At 37.0% G+C, this 18,029-nt stretch overlaps 1 protein-coding gene across 1 annotated transcript in view; it reads right to left on the minus strand.

The window, feature by feature from the left end:
- Positions 1 to 4,651: 4,651 nt before the first annotated feature.
- The window catches only part of STS (steroid sulfatase), a 135,646-nt gene continuing 122,268 nt past the window's right edge, over positions 4,652 to 18,029 (minus strand). The window contains exon 12 of the mRNA XM_056329950.1: positions 4,652 to 4,857. Coding sequence (XP_056185925.1) covers positions 4,667 to 4,857 — 191 coding nt within the window. The 3' untranslated portion in view covers positions 4,652 to 4,666. The remainder of the gene's footprint in view (positions 4,858 to 18,029) is intronic.

An 18,029-nucleotide genomic window follows, 5' to 3' on the forward strand; every position in this document is an offset into this window, starting at 1 on the left:
ATATGTATTGCAACCATTCAAAAATTACTCCAACCTTTATAAATTGAAAAAATCATCTAAACTTTAATCATGAACCATGCAATATTCATAGTTCTTGGCATGCCCTTTAGACACTCTCAACAGCAACAAATTCACCAAAGCTTTGAGAGAGAGTACAAAAGGACATATCTGTATATATTTTATTTTCTGAAGCAGCTGACCTGCAAGGGGATGCGTATCTATGACACCTATATGTAAGTGTCTGCATGTGAATATTTCCTTTTTTATTTTTTTAATCTGAATGATGTCTATATATTGAAATCAACATATTTAGTAGGAAAGCATAGGTTCAGAAAATTTCTTCCATTTTTAATAAAATGTCAGAGGAAATCTTTAGATATTTTACAAGCAGCAAAGGGAGCTAATGATCTGAACTATTTTCTAGCTCTGTATTTATAAAGATCTAGAAAAGCTGTAATTTTTTTCCAACAGTGGCAGCCTAAGAATATGTCATGATAAAGTGACTGAACTACGACTGACATGTAAGATTCCAGGTCTACCTAAAATCTGACCTATCCTTTCTGTCCATGGCAAAATTAAGAAGGTGGATGATGAAATTTTATCCTTCCTCCTGCAGCTATGCTGAAGGTGAGGAGATAAGATCTTGGCAGAGCAGCTCTGGATAAATTAATATCCTTGGGCACAGTTTATATGTTAAGAGCATCTGGGTGTTCTGCACCAACTTGAAGCATTTTCCTCCAAATTTCAATGGGGGAAAGGTCAATACAGAAAGAAGAGTAACTGATTCAGTAAGCCAGCAGTAAAGTGATAAGGGATACAGGCTGTAGTAGGTCTTTCACATTCCAGCACCAAGCAATGCTTGACCTTAGCCTCTTTTCATATCTGAGTGATCTGGTCAGGAAACATGTTCAAATGAGGAAGAATTTCTTCACTAACCACCTAACTAGAGGCCACCCTGACACTGCGCTGCAGTGAACTCCTGCTCTGGGTGACCACAAAGACTGGCTGACCTTCCTTCTTGTCAGCTGGAGTTTGGGCACAGTGATCTCGCTCAGCTGCAGAGATGACCTTGCCCTTCTGGATAATTATCATGAATCTCAAAAATTATATAGACTGGGGCTGGAGCACACACCAAGGTTCAGTCTAATGCCCTGGAAACCACAAAAATAGACTGCCCATTGGTACCAAGTAGTTAATGTTACAATTTCTTAACAAAAAAGGGACTTTTCACAAGCTGTAGTATTCTCTGTGTGTTTCGAAGTTATCTCATTTTACATCTACAAAGGATTCCTTCTAAATCAATTATTCTATAAAAGTGTTTGAAACTGCTATGTATCATTTTATGTTGGTAGGTTAGGGGTTTCTCTCTTTTTTTTTTTTTGCCTTTTCTGGCAGGGATTTTAGAAATGATTCAGAGATTATAAAGCAACATAAAGACCAGCTTTGAAAGATAGGATATACTGCTCACTATGTTCTGTATGAACTGATCTCTAATACCTCTTTGGGAAAAAACATCAACTGAAGCTTATAGTCCATTGCATACATTAGCAATGACTACTTATTAATCTTATAACCTTTTCTAATTAACAGAGTAAATTCTAAAATGAATACAAATTGAATGTATCCAAGGGTAAAATATATTCAGCTATGAAATGTGCCCTTACATTTGCTGAAATATCTATGAAGTAAGTGATGTGTCACAGAAATAATCTGTTTCATTTCTTTTTCGTTTGCTTATAGTCAACAAGGAAAGAAGTGCCAGCAGCTGGCACTTTGCAAGTAACACATCTGTGTCAATCTTATATATTATTATAGGCATGGCTAGTAAAATTGTATTGTTGTTGCTGCTGCTGCCATTGCAGCTGTTGCTATTTACTATGTGCTACAGTTCTTTCTCCTAAATGCATGTCTGATGAAAAGTAGAAGAGAAATCAAGGGCAGAATTAGAACCATCTTAATGTCATAAAGTGCAATATACAAATTAATCCCTGGGGTAAGAGATGCTTGTGAAAAGATGTAAGTATAAGCTGACACTGTATGGAAATTCAGCTGTGTGTATTTCAACCAACAGTTTGTTCCATAAAATCCAGCACAGACAAAAGCGCATGCAGGAACCATTACAAAAACAGAGGTACAAAGGCCTACAGAGATCAGGACATGGCAAGGTGCAGAAAACAGCTGTGTTTTTTCCTAGCAGGAATCAAACTGTTCTAGTTACCTAAACAAGAAGCAACATATATACAGAGATTTGATCTAGTTGTAAACAAAATTATACAGTTTTGATATCTCAAGGAAAGAAAAGAATTTATGCACAGTCCTTTAGAGGCACCTAACTCTCATTCCCCTGTGTCTATAGGGAATACAAAAGCTGCATTAAACAACCCACTTGAATTGCTCTTTCCAGGAGCTAGACGTCCTAGAGTAGAGGTGATGCATTACTTCAGCTGGCACCTATTTAGGCAAACTGAACTCTAGAATAGAAGTATATATCTTTTTCATTTGGGGGAAAACAATTCAAATCCCAGGGCACATCTACAGAACCAGAATTAACATTACACTGGAAAAAATTGCTTAGAGAAAATGGGAAACATGAAGCATATAAGAATAAAATCAGAACTGGTTTTCATTTATACTTGCCATAGCAAAACCTCTTAAAATATACAGTTAATACAATTGTAACAATTACAGTGATATGGCAAACAAGATAGGTAGCCAGAGGCATAAATCAGAATAATAACTGTGGTTATATCTGTGTCTTTAAATGTACATTTATGCATGTAAGAATATACGTATATAGGCAGAAAGAAGCCAGGCTCATTTCAGTGGTGCCCAGTGACCGGACCAGAGGGTATGGGAAAAACCTGAAACACAAGAAGCTCTGTGTGAGCATCAGGAAACACTCTTTTACTGTGAGGGTGACCAAGCACTGGAACAGGTGCCCAAGGGAGACTGTGAAGTCTCCCTGCTTGGAGATATTCACATGCCATCTGGTCATCGTCCTGAGCAACTGGGTCTAGGTGGCCCTGCCTGAGCAGGGGGTTGGCTCAGATGAGCTCTGGAGGTCCCTTCCCACCTCAACCATTCTGCATTTCTGTGACAGCATCATCAAAACATATATGAACAAAATAGGAATCTATGACTTTGTGAAGTTTTCTGTTTGATTAAGATAAGCAACTTCCATAGTAATGCCATAAAGCAAAATTATGGCTTCTTTGCAGTTTAGTAAGTCTATGCCAGAGACATTTTGTAGGTGTTGGACTGTGTGGCTGAATGTAGATATAAAATATATTGAGTCTTTGACCCACATCCCCAAAAGCACTTAGATGCTTAAGTCCCATAGACTGAAATTGATGAAATTATGATTAAATTGAAATTAACTGACTCTTCATTGCCTAAAACTCCCTGAGGTATTTGGTCCTCTCTTTTCAACTGGAAACTATGTCAAACAGGCAAGGTCCACCACTACATAGTTGCCTTGGTACAGCTCTTGTTATATGAGTTGCATTACTTAGCATTCTGTACAATTAAAAACCTTAAAACTTATTTTTTAGTAGAATTTTCTCTGCTTACAAGCCCTCCAAAATGCATAGAAATATTAGCAAAAGAAAACTCAAAATTAAAACAATACAGTCAATGTACTTACAGTTTTACATTCATATTTTCCCTCAAATAAGGCAACTTCCTCATACCTTTCTTTGAATGCTGTAAAGACAAAACCAGAGCTGCTGCACTAGAAAAAATATTGGTTAAGCAAAGAAAGCAAGAAAGACTGGTGAAAAATGAGGTCAAAAAATGTAGTACAACAAACTGTATCTGGCTTCAAAAGGCCACAGGAGTCTGGGACACTTTTTCTGTCTTGTAAAGATTATATTGGATGTGCTATTGTATTACCATGATTAGAAGAGCATATCCATGCAGACTGACATTAATATATATTTAACAATTCATAAGAAAAATGTAATCAGTGTGTTTAAATTTATTTCCACAAATTTGCAGTTGATATTCATTCATCACAAGTATTCTTTGAGGGTTTATTTTAAATTAGCATACCGTATCCTACCACCTATTTTAGGTATATTCAATATATCCAACATAATTAAAGGAAGATTATTACATCAGGGTTATTTGAGTTACGTACATCTATTAAAGGATTCAGTAGTAATTTGCCATGTGAGATAAACAAGGAGACAGAGCTTTGGATAGTATGGAAAAAGCTGTCAGACATCTCAAAATCTGAGTTTTGTAATTTGCAATCCAAGCACATGGGCAAAAATCATATTCATTGCAGATATGTGCTCCCTCGACTGAAAAAACAGCAACAACAAACAAACAAATAAACAATCCCCCCCAAAAAACCCACATTTTGCATACAGAACAGAATATCTGCTGGAGGGAAATAAAAATATGTTAATTTTTATTTTGAGCAATACTAAACACAGGGGTTTGTCACTTACTTTTTTTAGTAATAGAATTATAGACAGAGATGGAGCCACCATAGAACTAATGAAACCATTCTTCATAACAGTTATTAACTTCTGACATCAGACCATCTCCTTCCCAGCTAGAACTATGGCAGGCAACACCACATGACAGCAATTCTCTACTTTTTTTTAATTATTATTATTATTCTTCAAACAATTCTTCACTATTAGATAGATTTGTGTTCTCATTTGGAGATTCTTACAAGGTTTTGTAAAAAAGCAGTTGATTTTGCAGGGAGAAAGAAATGCAGCAATGCAGAAAAGTCACGTCTCTGCTGTGACCTCTGGTTAGCTCCAGCTCCAGAAGCAGCAGGGTCTGGTAGGCTGCAGTCACTTACAGTTTGTTTGCTGACTGGCAGTATCATTTCAGAGGTATCTGTGTGGGTAAATACAGCTAATTATTCTCTGAATATAATCAAGCTCTAGCTCACTTAGACTCATCTTACATTTCATGAGGTTTTGTATCCACTGGAAATCTGAGCTGCAACATCGCAGGCATCTCCTACTGTTAAGCAAACAGATGACACAGGTGTTTAAATAGGGCAAATGTATCAGAAACCCTAGCAATATCCAAGCATTCTGCTTCAGTATATTCTCCCATCTGCAGTCTGCCATCCATTTCTAGGCTACCATTCAAGAGTCTGGTTTTTTAAACTCTTCTCATTTTGCTCTGATTTTATATGCAAACTAGCACCTTGTGCATACAAATTCCTAGTAACTGTTGTGCACTCAGTTGTTTAGTTTGAGCACTTCCATTGACAAACCACGCAACTGAATGATAAAGCTCCACACCTCCATTTATTTGAAACAAAGTGGTTTAATATTCTGAATGTGTTAAATCCTCTTTGCCTGCTGCTTCCTCAGTTTGTCACACAAGTACATCAGTTCCCACTGAGGTCAAACTTAAAATATAATTTGCATTCAATGGGTAACGATCTCCCCTCAGACAGCTGGAAAATTATTCTTCTCTCTCTGGCATCTTTTATCAGAAAATCCAGTTTCCTCTCATGTTAAGCTTACCACCAGTGCTATTATGACTGTGAAAACACAGTTGTCCCAGTGTAATGAGTGCAGAAACAATAATTAAAGTTCTTATTCTCACAGATTCCATTCCACACTGTCCTTTGGAGGAAAGGGGAGTTAAACACAACCCTGAGCTGCTGTATAAGGCTCCTGACCCACCACAGATCTGGGGTTGCTTCCCTTACTGTCTGAATTAATTTTGTTCCTTTGGGAAAAATTACAGCTGGCATTTTAAACTTTTATGTTTCAAGAAGCATTTTTGCGTCTTCCTCAGCAAGTCTTCCTTCTTTATTCCCTCTTGATTATATTTAAGCTGCTTCCTACTTTACTTGTCCTCATTTTCAGGTTTCTTCCATACTTTGTTTAACTTGGTTGATCTCACTTCAAACATGGGATCAAAGTTTCATAAGGCAACTACAAATACCCCCCCCAATATATACCAGGTCTGCTTGGTACAACACGGCACCTCAGAGTAATTCTTGGGGGGTGATTACAAGGAGAAATGCAATTTGGCTACCTTCTGCCAGCCTGCTCCTTGTGGTGGGAAAACTCCAACCTCTAGCACTTTAAGACCCTGCCAGTGAAATATTTTGGTCTCACTCCAATCTACAGGCAATAGGTAAACAATGAAAGATATTCTGCAAAGTATTCCTCCTCCACTCCTCCACTGAGAAGGTGGCAGACAGGCACAAGGGGCGGGTGGGTGTGGGGTCAGAGGCATGAGCTGATACCTTTTACAAGCAGTTGGTAGGGCAAAATAGAAAAATATCATCAGCTTCAAAGCTACCTTCCCCTTCCCTTCCCTCCCTCCCATTCCTCTCCTCTGTCACCGGGGGTCTCACTTGAAACACATGAGGGGTGACAGACAAAGCCAAAAGCCTGGCAAGGGGAATGGGCCAGAGGTTCCTGGACCTGCCTGCTCCAGTACAGGGGTGACAAGGAGGCGACAGCAAAGTCCCCACCCAAAAAAAATACAGCTCTGGTGAGGAATGTGTACAAAACTGATCTGCTCCCGGGGGAAAACAAAACAAAACAAAACAAACAAACAAACAAAAAAAAAACCCCACACACAAAAAAAAACCCCAGAAATGAGGAGGAATAACAGGGAAAGTGGGTGAGGGTTGAAAGAACTAGAAGACACAAGATTGACTTTCAGGTTGAAGAAATGGCCCCACCTCAAGTTACTGATTACCCATGACAGAGCTTTTTTATAAACAACTCCCACACCCCACACCCCACCCCCCCCAAAAAAAAAAAAAAAGAAAAGAAAAAGGGAAAACCCCTAAACCTTCAACTTTATCTTGTCTATTTATTTTTTTTAAGCCTTTATGGCTGGGTTGAGAAAGGATCTCTTGTTTTGGGGAAACCCTTGTGCTGGGGTTGGCAGTTCCAGAGCTCCTACTGCTGCATTTATACAGAGGGGATCCTGTGCATCAGGTCTGAATTAATGGCAAAAAATTAAGTGGTATGTCATGGTGGCTTGACTAATGTCAAACAAGCTTGTGGTGAGGAGGTAGGAGAGTCAGAGCACTTGCGTCACAAGATGGAAGATACATGCTAAATATACCAGTATTGATGTGGGGCATGGATTACACATAATAAACTCTTTCAAACAATATCAACAGACAAAATACAAAAATTAGAATGAAGTGAATGCAAGGAATTTAGACTGATGAACAACTGAATTTCAGAAGTTCTTTACATGATCAGGTGTGTCATACGAATGCAGAATAGTTACAGTTCAATTAGGAACTTCATCTTTATTGTTTCAGTATTATAGCCAAAGGACTTGCATTCCAAGATGCAGAAAAAACATCAGAAAACCAAGCAAAAACTTCCACCACAGTCCCTTCTTTCTCATCATTAGGATTCAGTACTATATCTGATGAACTTCTCCAGGATGAAGAATACCGTTGTTTGTTATCTTGCACCTTTTACGTGAGAGGCCATTGCACACCCTATAAATTCAAAGATATGGATGTGGTAAAAGTACTACATATGATAGAGACTAATTTCTTAGCTGTATGGTTTTGCTCTGCTTCTGTAATCTCATTCAAGAATCTGTTATCTAACATTGAGCTGAATGGGACCTATCTGTGCTCTGGCAGTAACAGAGTGCCCTACTGAAATGTTGACTGAAACGATAAAGTGTCTTGAACACCAAAATAATGTAAGCTTCAAAGACTTTTTAAAAAGGGCAGGTTCCACAGGGGCAGAGGGCAGAGAATACTTACAGAGCAGCAATAAATATCACAAAAAACCCTCACCCTTTTAGTTGAGGCAAAACTTTGTATTCCTTGGAAAAGAAAAATCTAAATCTATTGAGAAATGTCTTTGTAAGCAATGTTGCATTACCAAAAAATGTTATATCTGGTAGCACAACATATCACATCTAGCTCTCAGATTTAAGTCACAGATAGCTGGGAGTACATAGTATTTGAAAAATAATCCCCTTCTACTTATGAATTGGTATATGGATTCATATCCTTGATTGTAGGCATCAGACATACAAGAGCAGTGCCTTTCAGAAAACAGGGGAATGACAACGCTGACTTACCAGCAAAATTGTTCTTAATTTTTCCACTAATGGAAAACAGCTTTTTTTGTCAAAATTTAAAGTTTTCATTAAAATATGTTCATGTTTGCCTCAAAAAAGGAAAGAGAAGGAAAAAACTGTCAATATTTGCATAAACTTAAAAGCAAATCTCTCCACAAGAAAGAGGGAGGAGAAGGCAAAAGGAAGAAAAAGGAAAAGGAATAGCTCAAGAAAAAAAATATTGTCAAAATATTTCATGTTTATAAAAAAAATCCAACCAGTCTTGTTTCATCTTGTTCTCCTCTATAATTACACAACTAAATGTTTCATAATAAAAACAAAATTCACCAAGTCAATGTGACCCCCTAGTACCATATACATATTTTGCCCACCTTTATATGAATATTCAGTTTCACTACAGATCATTCTTTGGAAACGTTGTGATTGTTGGGAAATGTTTGCCGCTATGACTACAAATCTCACAGTTTGCATCTAAACTAGTGTGGTAAACATTTGAAAAATAATTTAAAATATATGTATTCTATAACTAGTAATCATGACTTTACAAGTACTACACAGCATTTCAAAGCTTTCAATTGCATCCTGCAGCTCCAGACTTTCATAGAAAAATGTTTTTCTGCTGCACTTTAATTTCCCTTTTCTTCTGTGAAGAAAAACTACTTGCATTAAGAATCCATTTATGTTCCTAGATTCCTCACACAGAACATGTATTTTTATTTTATGTTGCATTTTGTTTATGATATTCCAAAAAGCACTTTGTTCTGTGTGACAGTGGTGTGCACTTTACTATTCTTATATCTTCTGTCTTATATTCTTATATCTTACAGAAAGATAGGTGCAGTGTTTTCTTAGGGGATCATAATTATTGATGAAGACTTATTAGAATCATTTTTACCCATTGATACCCTGGGTAAAATGAAGAACATATTGTCAATGTCACCTGTTCTGGCACTTTGCAGGAAGCAGTTTAACAGGAGCTGTGGAAAATGAGATCATAAAGGTTAACGGGGTAGAGATCATAACAATCATTTTAATGGAGTTTTAGAGATTCAAGTTATATCCTTTTACTTTTTTTTTACTTTTTTTTTACTTTTTTTTTTATTTTCCAAAGGATATTCTGAAGGTTTATAAAGGAAACTTAATGATGTGCATGCTTGTGCATGAAGAGAATTTGTGTATTCCAGAACTGAAAGCGCAACCAAGGAGACCTCTTTGCAATATGTTAGTTATTGGTGTGCCTTTAGGGTAAAATAGTTGCATTATTTTATCTGGGAGCCATGGCAACATAGAGGTGCAGGATCAAGTACAGATTGAGTTCAAAGGATCAGGTTGTCAAGCAACATTTTAAATGAACTCAAGTCTGGCATGGATCTCCAGATACATCTTATGCAAGTTAAACCAAGGCTTTTTAACTGTCAGTATTATTTAATCTTGCTGATACTAGGAGACTGAGAAAAAGATGAGAACAGACAATGTAGTTGAACAGACAATATCACACAATGGATTCAGTACCTGCTTTCAAAGGGGTCCTAATAATAAATTAGTTTAAATACATTAGACAATCCTTGTTGTATGGAAAGCTTTAGAGCCTTTCCTCCAAAATTTTTACTGTTTAGTGTTTAGTGGCTCTCATTGAATGTAGTCATCATGAACCACTATATATTTTCATCGTATACCCTTGAATGATAAAAAGCCTGAGTAGCCAGGGAAACCATGTAGTCCAAGTCTATTTATTAAAAAGTGGCACTCAAAGGACTGATGGAAATGTTCACTTTATGTTTTAGGGCTGAGATATTACTCTGCTTTCTAGTTTGGTGAAAAGAGTATCCTTGTTGATACTATGACTTTGCTTCTCTGGTGTATTTGCTATTTTGTTCTGATGTTTTGATCATACCTTCAAGTCTTTTTTCCCCTCACCTCCAACACAAGCTGGTAGGTCTTGTCCTCGCTCATCTTATGTGTGATCTCTCTAGTGATGGCTGTCCAACCCCCTCTGCTGCACATAGGCCCTTTTCTGTCTCCACCTTAGCTTTCTTACCTTCCCTCTCTTAGGTCTGGGAGATATTTGTAGAGGAATGTCAGTACAGTGAAAGATTTAAAATCAATCAGTATCACTATTCAGCTGTGAGTTTAGCAGTACTTCACCTGATTAAAGCATACTTGGAAAAAAAAGGCAAGGGGAGAGGAGGGGAGGAGGAGGAGGGGAGGGGAGGGGATGGGAGGGGAGAGGAGAGGAGAGGAGACGAGACGAGGGGAGGTTTATATAAAATTAAAATTATTTAAGGGTGTTTGTTTTATTAGAGTTGTCCACCAGTTAAGGGGGCTTAGGTGCAGATTCACTTAATTGCATGGGTGTATCTTTAGAGGCAGTGACTAAACATTACTACTGAACCTCATTCCCCCACTTCCCTGAATATCTCCTGTTAATCCCTTCTTAAAGCTGGAAACAGTGTTCATCCCTTTTTAAAAAAACACTGCTTCTTGTTGATGAAAATGAGTAAAATTGCAATGGCATAAAGAGGACAAAAACATGGAAAAAATAGAGGAAAAATAAAGACAGACATTGCCGTGAAACTGAAATTATTTAACTGAAAACAGGTTACTGCCTTCTTAATTATTTGACACCATTTATTCCAATTAATTTCAATTACACAAGCCCAAATGTAAGTGAATATTGAAATATGGATAAAGGAACCATACTTGTTTTCTGCAACCACTAGGCATGATTTTCATCTGAGGTGATTAGTGGAACTTTTAGATAGTCCACGAAAAATTGCAAATTATCTCTCCTCACAAGCAGTTACATTGGGTAGGATTCATAGTATGACAGTCCTTAAATATATTAATACGCTTTGAATTTTCTAATGAATGTTGACATGTAAATGTTACTTTTGTTAAGACAATTGTTAATGCATAAGAATGGAGAGTCTGCTGCTTCAGCTCTGAATATTTTTCCATTATTTTACGTTCCAAAAATATTCATACACTAAAATCTTTAGAAATATCTCATTATCTTCTTGTTTTCTGGAAGATCCCTTGGTAATTTTCTTCTGCAAATTAGAAATTGCTAGAAACAGAAACAAGCAATCTGGATCACAGACCATTTAGACAGTTATCTGTCCTTTCCATCAGGGGAAATCTGTATCATCATCCTTTGGATATATTGTTTCTTGTTTATATTGTATCTTGCTATATTTTCTGTTCTTTATAGTAAAGATAGTGCAAATAATTCATACAAATGCGTGGGGAAATGCATGCTTATAGTATTCATGCAAAAAGCAAAGTGTGTGCTATAAGTTTGAATCAGATATTTTGCTAATGACAAATTACTTCAGTTTTGGATAGGACTGCACTTCAGATTTCAGTGTAGCTAATACAGATAGAATAAGCTTTTTTACTGAGCTTACCCAGCTGCTTGTTTGCAGTTTAACCTTGTCAGCACAGAATTGAACAAGGGTTAATTTATGCTGCTAAGCAATGTTATTCCCTATTCCTTTTAGAAGCTGCATTTTAAGAGACTTTATAATTTTATTTTTTAGTAGTAGTAATTATTAATATTTTATTTGGCATTACATTTGACATGTTATTTGACAGTACCTAGGATCATGTTGTTACACTGTAATGGAATTAAAGAGCAGAGTTAAATTGGGGAAAGAAATGAGAATGCACATTTACTTAGTGATTCTAACCAAAACAAACTTACATGTCCCTAAGCACAGATGTCTTTTAGACAAAATTAGAAACATATGTACATGTTACATTTTCAGTCCAGGATCAGAGCATTTAGTCCAACAAGTCTAAGTTGGTTCCTGTTAATATCTTTCATTCAGTAAAATAGAAGCAAATGAAAATAAAAACTCGTCCAAATATAAAATGTTTTTGAATGTAGGTGAAATAATTTCTTAATCTCTACAGCCAGTCATCATATTTCTTAAATTAATATGTTTTATCTGATGCAATATTTATTTTGTCACCTAATTATTTGGCCTATTGTAACATTGACCAAAATAGTCTGGTGAAATCACACTTAAAAATTTATTTTTTTATTATTTGATATTATTATTATCTTGTTCAGGGAATAAGAAAATGCTTACCATAAACTCTGGTGATAACAATGGAGGATATCCTGTCACATATCTCCAACAACTTCAAAACCACTACTTCTGGATTGCTTCTTCCTCTAAAATTAGCCTTGAGAACTTCTGTTTTAGTACATGTGGAGGGGGAAACCTGTGTGTTTAATTTCTTTGCCTACAATTAACACAAATATGACCTTCCTCTAGAAATCTTCAAAGATATCTCTACATTTCTGCCTTAAATATACATACAAAAAATAGGCATTTAGAAGGACTTCCTCCACCGTACACCCGATAATAGTGCTTCATAGGTGTCTAAATTAAACAGTTGTTTTGTGATCCAAGTATGAGATTATAGGATAAGCCAGGCATCTGCCTTTCCTTACTTATTTAAATGAGAAATGTTTGTCTCTAAAGGACCACCCACAGAGATAATTGTAAATGTGCTTTCTCATTCTGGTCTAGATTTTTTAATTTCATATTTTCCTCTCTGATTTGCTTATGAAGGTCAGTGGAGCTGGCAAATATTTTGTTTCCTCACCCACCCCCCACCCCGCTGTCCTTCTCTGATTAATTGATGATTCATATACTTCATGCTTTTATCCAGGGTTTTTTTGGGTTATTTCCTGTCCTGCCAACAGCATTTTATTTCTATGGAGCCATAAACCAATGTGATGGTAGTTAATGCTGGGCTTAGCTCATTTCTAACTCCCTCTGAAAAATGCTTCTTTCATGTCTCTTTAAAATATGTTTTGTTCTCTGTTTTTAACAGTGGAATCTAACAAGTTCTGTGTTGCTTCTTGTGGCCCATATAGCTGTACAGAAGTTGACCCTCAGTGCCTTTGGATTTATCCCCTCTGAAGGCTTTTCATTGTTCTGTTAGTTTTTTATTGTCTTTTTTAGCCAGTACATTCTACATCATGATCTTTATGGTAAACAGTATCCTAGTAACAGAAGTAATTGGTTGCTGAACTCAGAAAAAAATAGTAGCTTGCATTATATTTCCAACAAAGAGCAAGAGTGGAGGCAAGCTTACACATATCTGATGGATACAGCCTGAAATTATAGAATGGAAAAGGTTGGAAACACCTGGCATTTAAAACATATATATTTGTTTGTTTGTTTGTTTGTTTTAAAAAGTAAAATAGTGTATATGACTCAGTCTGTGTATCTTCTGTTGGTGAAGGGTCTCACTCTGCAAAGTTCCTGAACAAAGTGGGATGATGATGACACCTCAAGTGCAAGCCTGTGTTCAAATGCCTTGCTGAAGGATCTTTCTGCTCATATTCTTACTAGAAATGTACCTAGTCATGTGATAATACAGAATATTAAAAAATAAAATCCATTAAGGTGCTGCAACTAGTCTTATACCCAATGTAATGCAGGGTAAACATTTTTAACTTAAGAAACAAACTGTAAAAATGCTTAGCAGATGGAACCCTAAAATAATTTTTCATGCATAATTCAGAGAAGTCTATTTGTTTGCTTGGCTAAGAATTATTTCTGAAGAGAGAAGAAGATGGAAAATGTATGATATGCATATAACAATGTAAACTTTCTAACATGGCAGGTGAACATTCACTAGAATAAAGATTGACAGTTGTATATTAAATGTCATGACTTTTTTCCAGAAGTTGAGCAGTATTCTTTGAGTCAAGTTCTTTCAACACAATCATAATTGAAGTTAACAGAAAATGTAAATTGGAAAAGATCTTAATTTACTGTTGGCAAAACTCTATTCTAATTGAAATATCTCACCCCAGAAAAATAATTAAAATGTTGGCATATGAAATTATTAATATGACCTTAAAACCAAATTGTTTGACCTGTATAATGATGATACTTCTTTTAAATACTTTCAATAAGATATTTCTGCACTGATTTTCAGAGCATGGTAGAGGCAAAAAGAACTAAAGGTCAGAGCCAAAAAAAAAGCGAACAAACAGGTAGACAAAGAAGCTTAGCATTTCAAAAAGTGCTTTAAGTGAAGCTTAGGCATTTAGTTGCAAGATTCTGCTTGTGAAAATCTCCATTTGGGTACTTGTTGAGAGCATTTAAATTTCATACATGCCTCACTTTTTAAAAAAGATTTTAAAGATTCCAGGAGACAGAAATGAGATTTAACTCCCTAAATGAAGATGCCTTGAAATGTATGCTGTTTATACTAGTTATCCTATGTCTTTCTTTTTTTTTTAATCTATGAAAAAGCAAAAAAAAAAAAAAAAAAATTGGTCTTAGGCATTACTGCTACAATCTTCACAAAGCTATACAGGCTAGGCTGGACACATCTCGTTTTTCTCTCTCCTAGGTAGAAATGGAGGAGAGCTCAGCTCTAGACTCTCCCTCATTGTAGATGTATGAAATTCAATAAGATAAATCTCAGACGTATAACTACGCTTCTACCTGCAGCGATTTCTAAATCCTTCTGGAGCCAGGGAATACATCCTCCCTACAACATCTAAAGGACTCTGATCCTACTTTCAGAGCACTCCTGGCAACCCAAGAATGAGGTTCTTCCTGCACAAGCACATTTTTCATTCAAACTCTGGGATCAAAGACAACAGATAATTCTTTCGAGCCTTCTTTTTTTTAGGTAGGACATGCAGTTTAAACAAAGCATCTCTAAGCAGCTAGCTGGGTGTGAGAAGAGGGTGGGCAAGGAGAAGGGCACTTTCCACCCTTTCTGTTCAAGCTTTGTCACTCTTCAGGAAAGACTCCTAGATTCACTGGGTCAGAGAGCAAATAATAGTGACAGAAAGTGACTTTGTAGCCTTAAGTTATGGCCCTCTCTGCTCCAGAGGCAATCTGCGTACCTTGTGATTAAAAATACTTAATCAGTCCTGAAGTTTCATAGCAAAGCTGTCATCACAACCCAGGTAAGTGCCCTTACCGCTAGGGAATATTACCCTCTTCCTGATTCCCTGCATTTGTAATTGTTTACTACTCAGTGGCACAGTTTCAACCAGAAGATGAGGAGTGATTTTTTTCATTCCCAGCCTGTGCACTTTCCTAGATCTTAATTTCATCTCTCAACCTCTTATTAACATTTTTGCCTCCTCTAAACTGGCTTGTAGATGCATGCTCTGATGAACTTCACAGTCTTCTTAATAACTAACTAACTAAATTATGCACCATCTGTGGTTGTCCATGCCCATTCGGTGCATGGACTCTGTACCTTCTCCTCTAGCAGAGCAAGGCCAGCCAGTATGCAATGAGAGAGAGCATGGCTGGGGCCACATCTGGTGTCAGAAGATGGAAAGCAAGTCCAAGGCCCCAGTCTGCAAATATATTCTGAGTCCCGTAAAGGGCTTCCTTATTCTACCCTTTTCCTCCCTATGTATTCCTTTGGCTTTGTCAGTCTAGTGTAACTACACAGGGTCCTTTCAAGAAAACTGAAGGTTCAGGACCCTGAGAATCAATTGACTGAAAATTTAAGCTACAGCTTGTTAGATGGTTGGTGCCTTACAAGTCTTGGATCAACAGAGATTTACTAGTGGCAACATTTCAATGAACAGCAAAAATTCTCCTCTGGCCTGCATTGCTATCAAGACATAAGAGGAACTTTGGCTTAATCAGATACAATTCTTTGAGAGAGTCCTGCAACATTGCTGCCTTTCTACAGGTTTATCAAAGACAGTTTTGTGGATGTAGATTGTTTCTTGCATGAAAAGAGGTTGTTATACCATTAGACCAAGGTGATCATCCATTAAGATCCAGAACCTGGCATTAATCTGTGGAGGCCGCAGTCTGGATTTCAATGGCTAATCACCTTGATTCATCTCATGGTGTAAAAACCTTTCATGCAAAGAAAGTGTTCACATTTTCATAAAACAGTCTTAGTAAATCTGACAAGCCAACTTTTAAAATTGAAATTACATTCTCCAACATAGGTCTGGAGACCAGAAAGGAGACATAGAAGAAATACCTGAAATTGAGCACAGGTTTAAAATGTGAAGATGACATCCCCCTACACAGTCTGTTACTGAGTGCTTAAAAACTGATGGGCAAAACTAAGTGTCTGCAGCATTCATTTAGTGCACATTAATACAGCTGCCTGAGCTCTAGCAAAAGACTTTTATCATTAATTTCCAGAAAGGGCAGAATGCCATCTAGCTGCTAGGGATGGCCTCTTGTGACTGAATTTTGTTGAAAGATAATCAAAGAAGGCTGTCATTCAGTAGCATAAATCGTAGTATCAGAGAGGACTTCCCTTTATTTTCAGTAAGTATCATAGGGGAGAAGGATGGGGCAAGAAGCAGCTCTTTTTGCAGAATAATATGCTCTTTAAAAGCTTTGTGAGTAATGACATGTCACTGGATGACTGTGCTTTTCATGTGCATTGGACAGGGAGGTGTTAGGATCTAAAATTCCTATTCTAATAATCTTCCTGGAGCTTAAACAGTTATCCAGACAGTGGCATTAATCCATTACTTCCCAGTACATTACATATGACCAGGCAGGGTTGAATTACAAATCAATCAGCGCATTTTCCTAAACCTGAATATTTTGTCTGTTTGGCAGAAGGAGGTATAACATAGAAGATGAAAATGAGGAAAAAATGAAAGACGATCTCACACATGGTACAAACTTCTACTGTTCTTTTTATCACTATCAGCACAGGCAAACCATTTTGAAAGTTGTGGGGTTTTTTTCTTTATAGCTTGGTTTTCCATTTTGTGAGCAATGAAGACCATATTAAGTTACTCCCTTGCAGCCCAGCTCCAGTCCATAAGGCTTTTGAGATGCTTTCTGTCTAATCTTTTGTAACAAATATTGCTACCCAAAGCAACTTCATATCAAATTCTCTTAAAATAAGTGACACAATGAAGACCTCTGCCTTATAATTTCAACTGTTTCCCAGTATTTTTCACATAAATCAGATAGAATAAAATATTATCTGCATAAAAAGGCTTTATTATTAGATAACTGTAGAATAAACAGTGTTGGAGGGCTTTTTGTAACTGAGCTGACCATATATGCTGAATCTATTTTCTTCAAATATAGTTTTCTTTTTGGAGGAAAATACATGTGGCACCATTGTTTTATAGGTAAGACTAACATTAATCAACATAGTGAATCTAGTATGATTTATATTATAGGAATGTTTTTTAAGTATTCAGGAGATGTTGTATAAGCATTGCAAAAACTATAAACCACATCCTGCGAGGTCTGCAATGTTTCATAACTTTGATGGTACAATTAGAGATGTGAGGATAATCAAGCCAGTTTTTATCTTACCAGCCAGCATAGTGCAAGCTTCAGTGGGAGTCTGGAATTCAGCATCTTCCCATATGTGTAAGAAACCTTCAGTTGCTGAACCTTTTGCTGGCACAAGCTAACTTTTCTCAGTACTGAACTAGTAAGTTAAAGCCATTGTGGGTAGTCTTAGAAGCAATTTGCAACACCGTTTGCTGTATAGATGAAGGTTTAGGCAGATTCTTATTGTAAATAGAAGCTACCAAGAATACCAAAAAATTTTGGAAAAGCCATATAATCTATCAGGGTGTTTCCAGGACTCCTTGAATTATTTCCAGTTTTAGCAGCCTGTAAAACTGGGAGTCTCTAGAGCCTTGCTCAGGTCTTCTGGTCTTCCAGAGAACAAAATGCATGACTGTTGCTGTCTTAGACCCAGAGCTTCAGATTATGATCTGTCACCTACTGAATAACGATTCAGGAGTAGCCTCCTTGCTGTTTTACTCAGAGACAAGGGGTCCTGCATCCTGTGGGGCCCCAGCAAATTTCCATCTGACAGCCTGACACTGAAGGATACTGCTGCAGAATACACTGCAGCCCAGCTGGCCGCAGAGGTGACCTCATTCCTCCTGGTCACCTGCAGTCCCTGACAGACCCAGAGGAACCAGCAATTCTTAAGCCTCTGTCTTCAGGTTGGAG

Source organism: Falco biarmicus, chromosome 2, assembly GCF_023638135.1.
Source record: "Falco biarmicus isolate bFalBia1 chromosome 2, bFalBia1.pri, whole genome shotgun sequence".
Classification (NCBI taxonomy): Eukaryota; Metazoa; Chordata; class Aves; order Falconiformes; family Falconidae; genus Falco; species Falco biarmicus.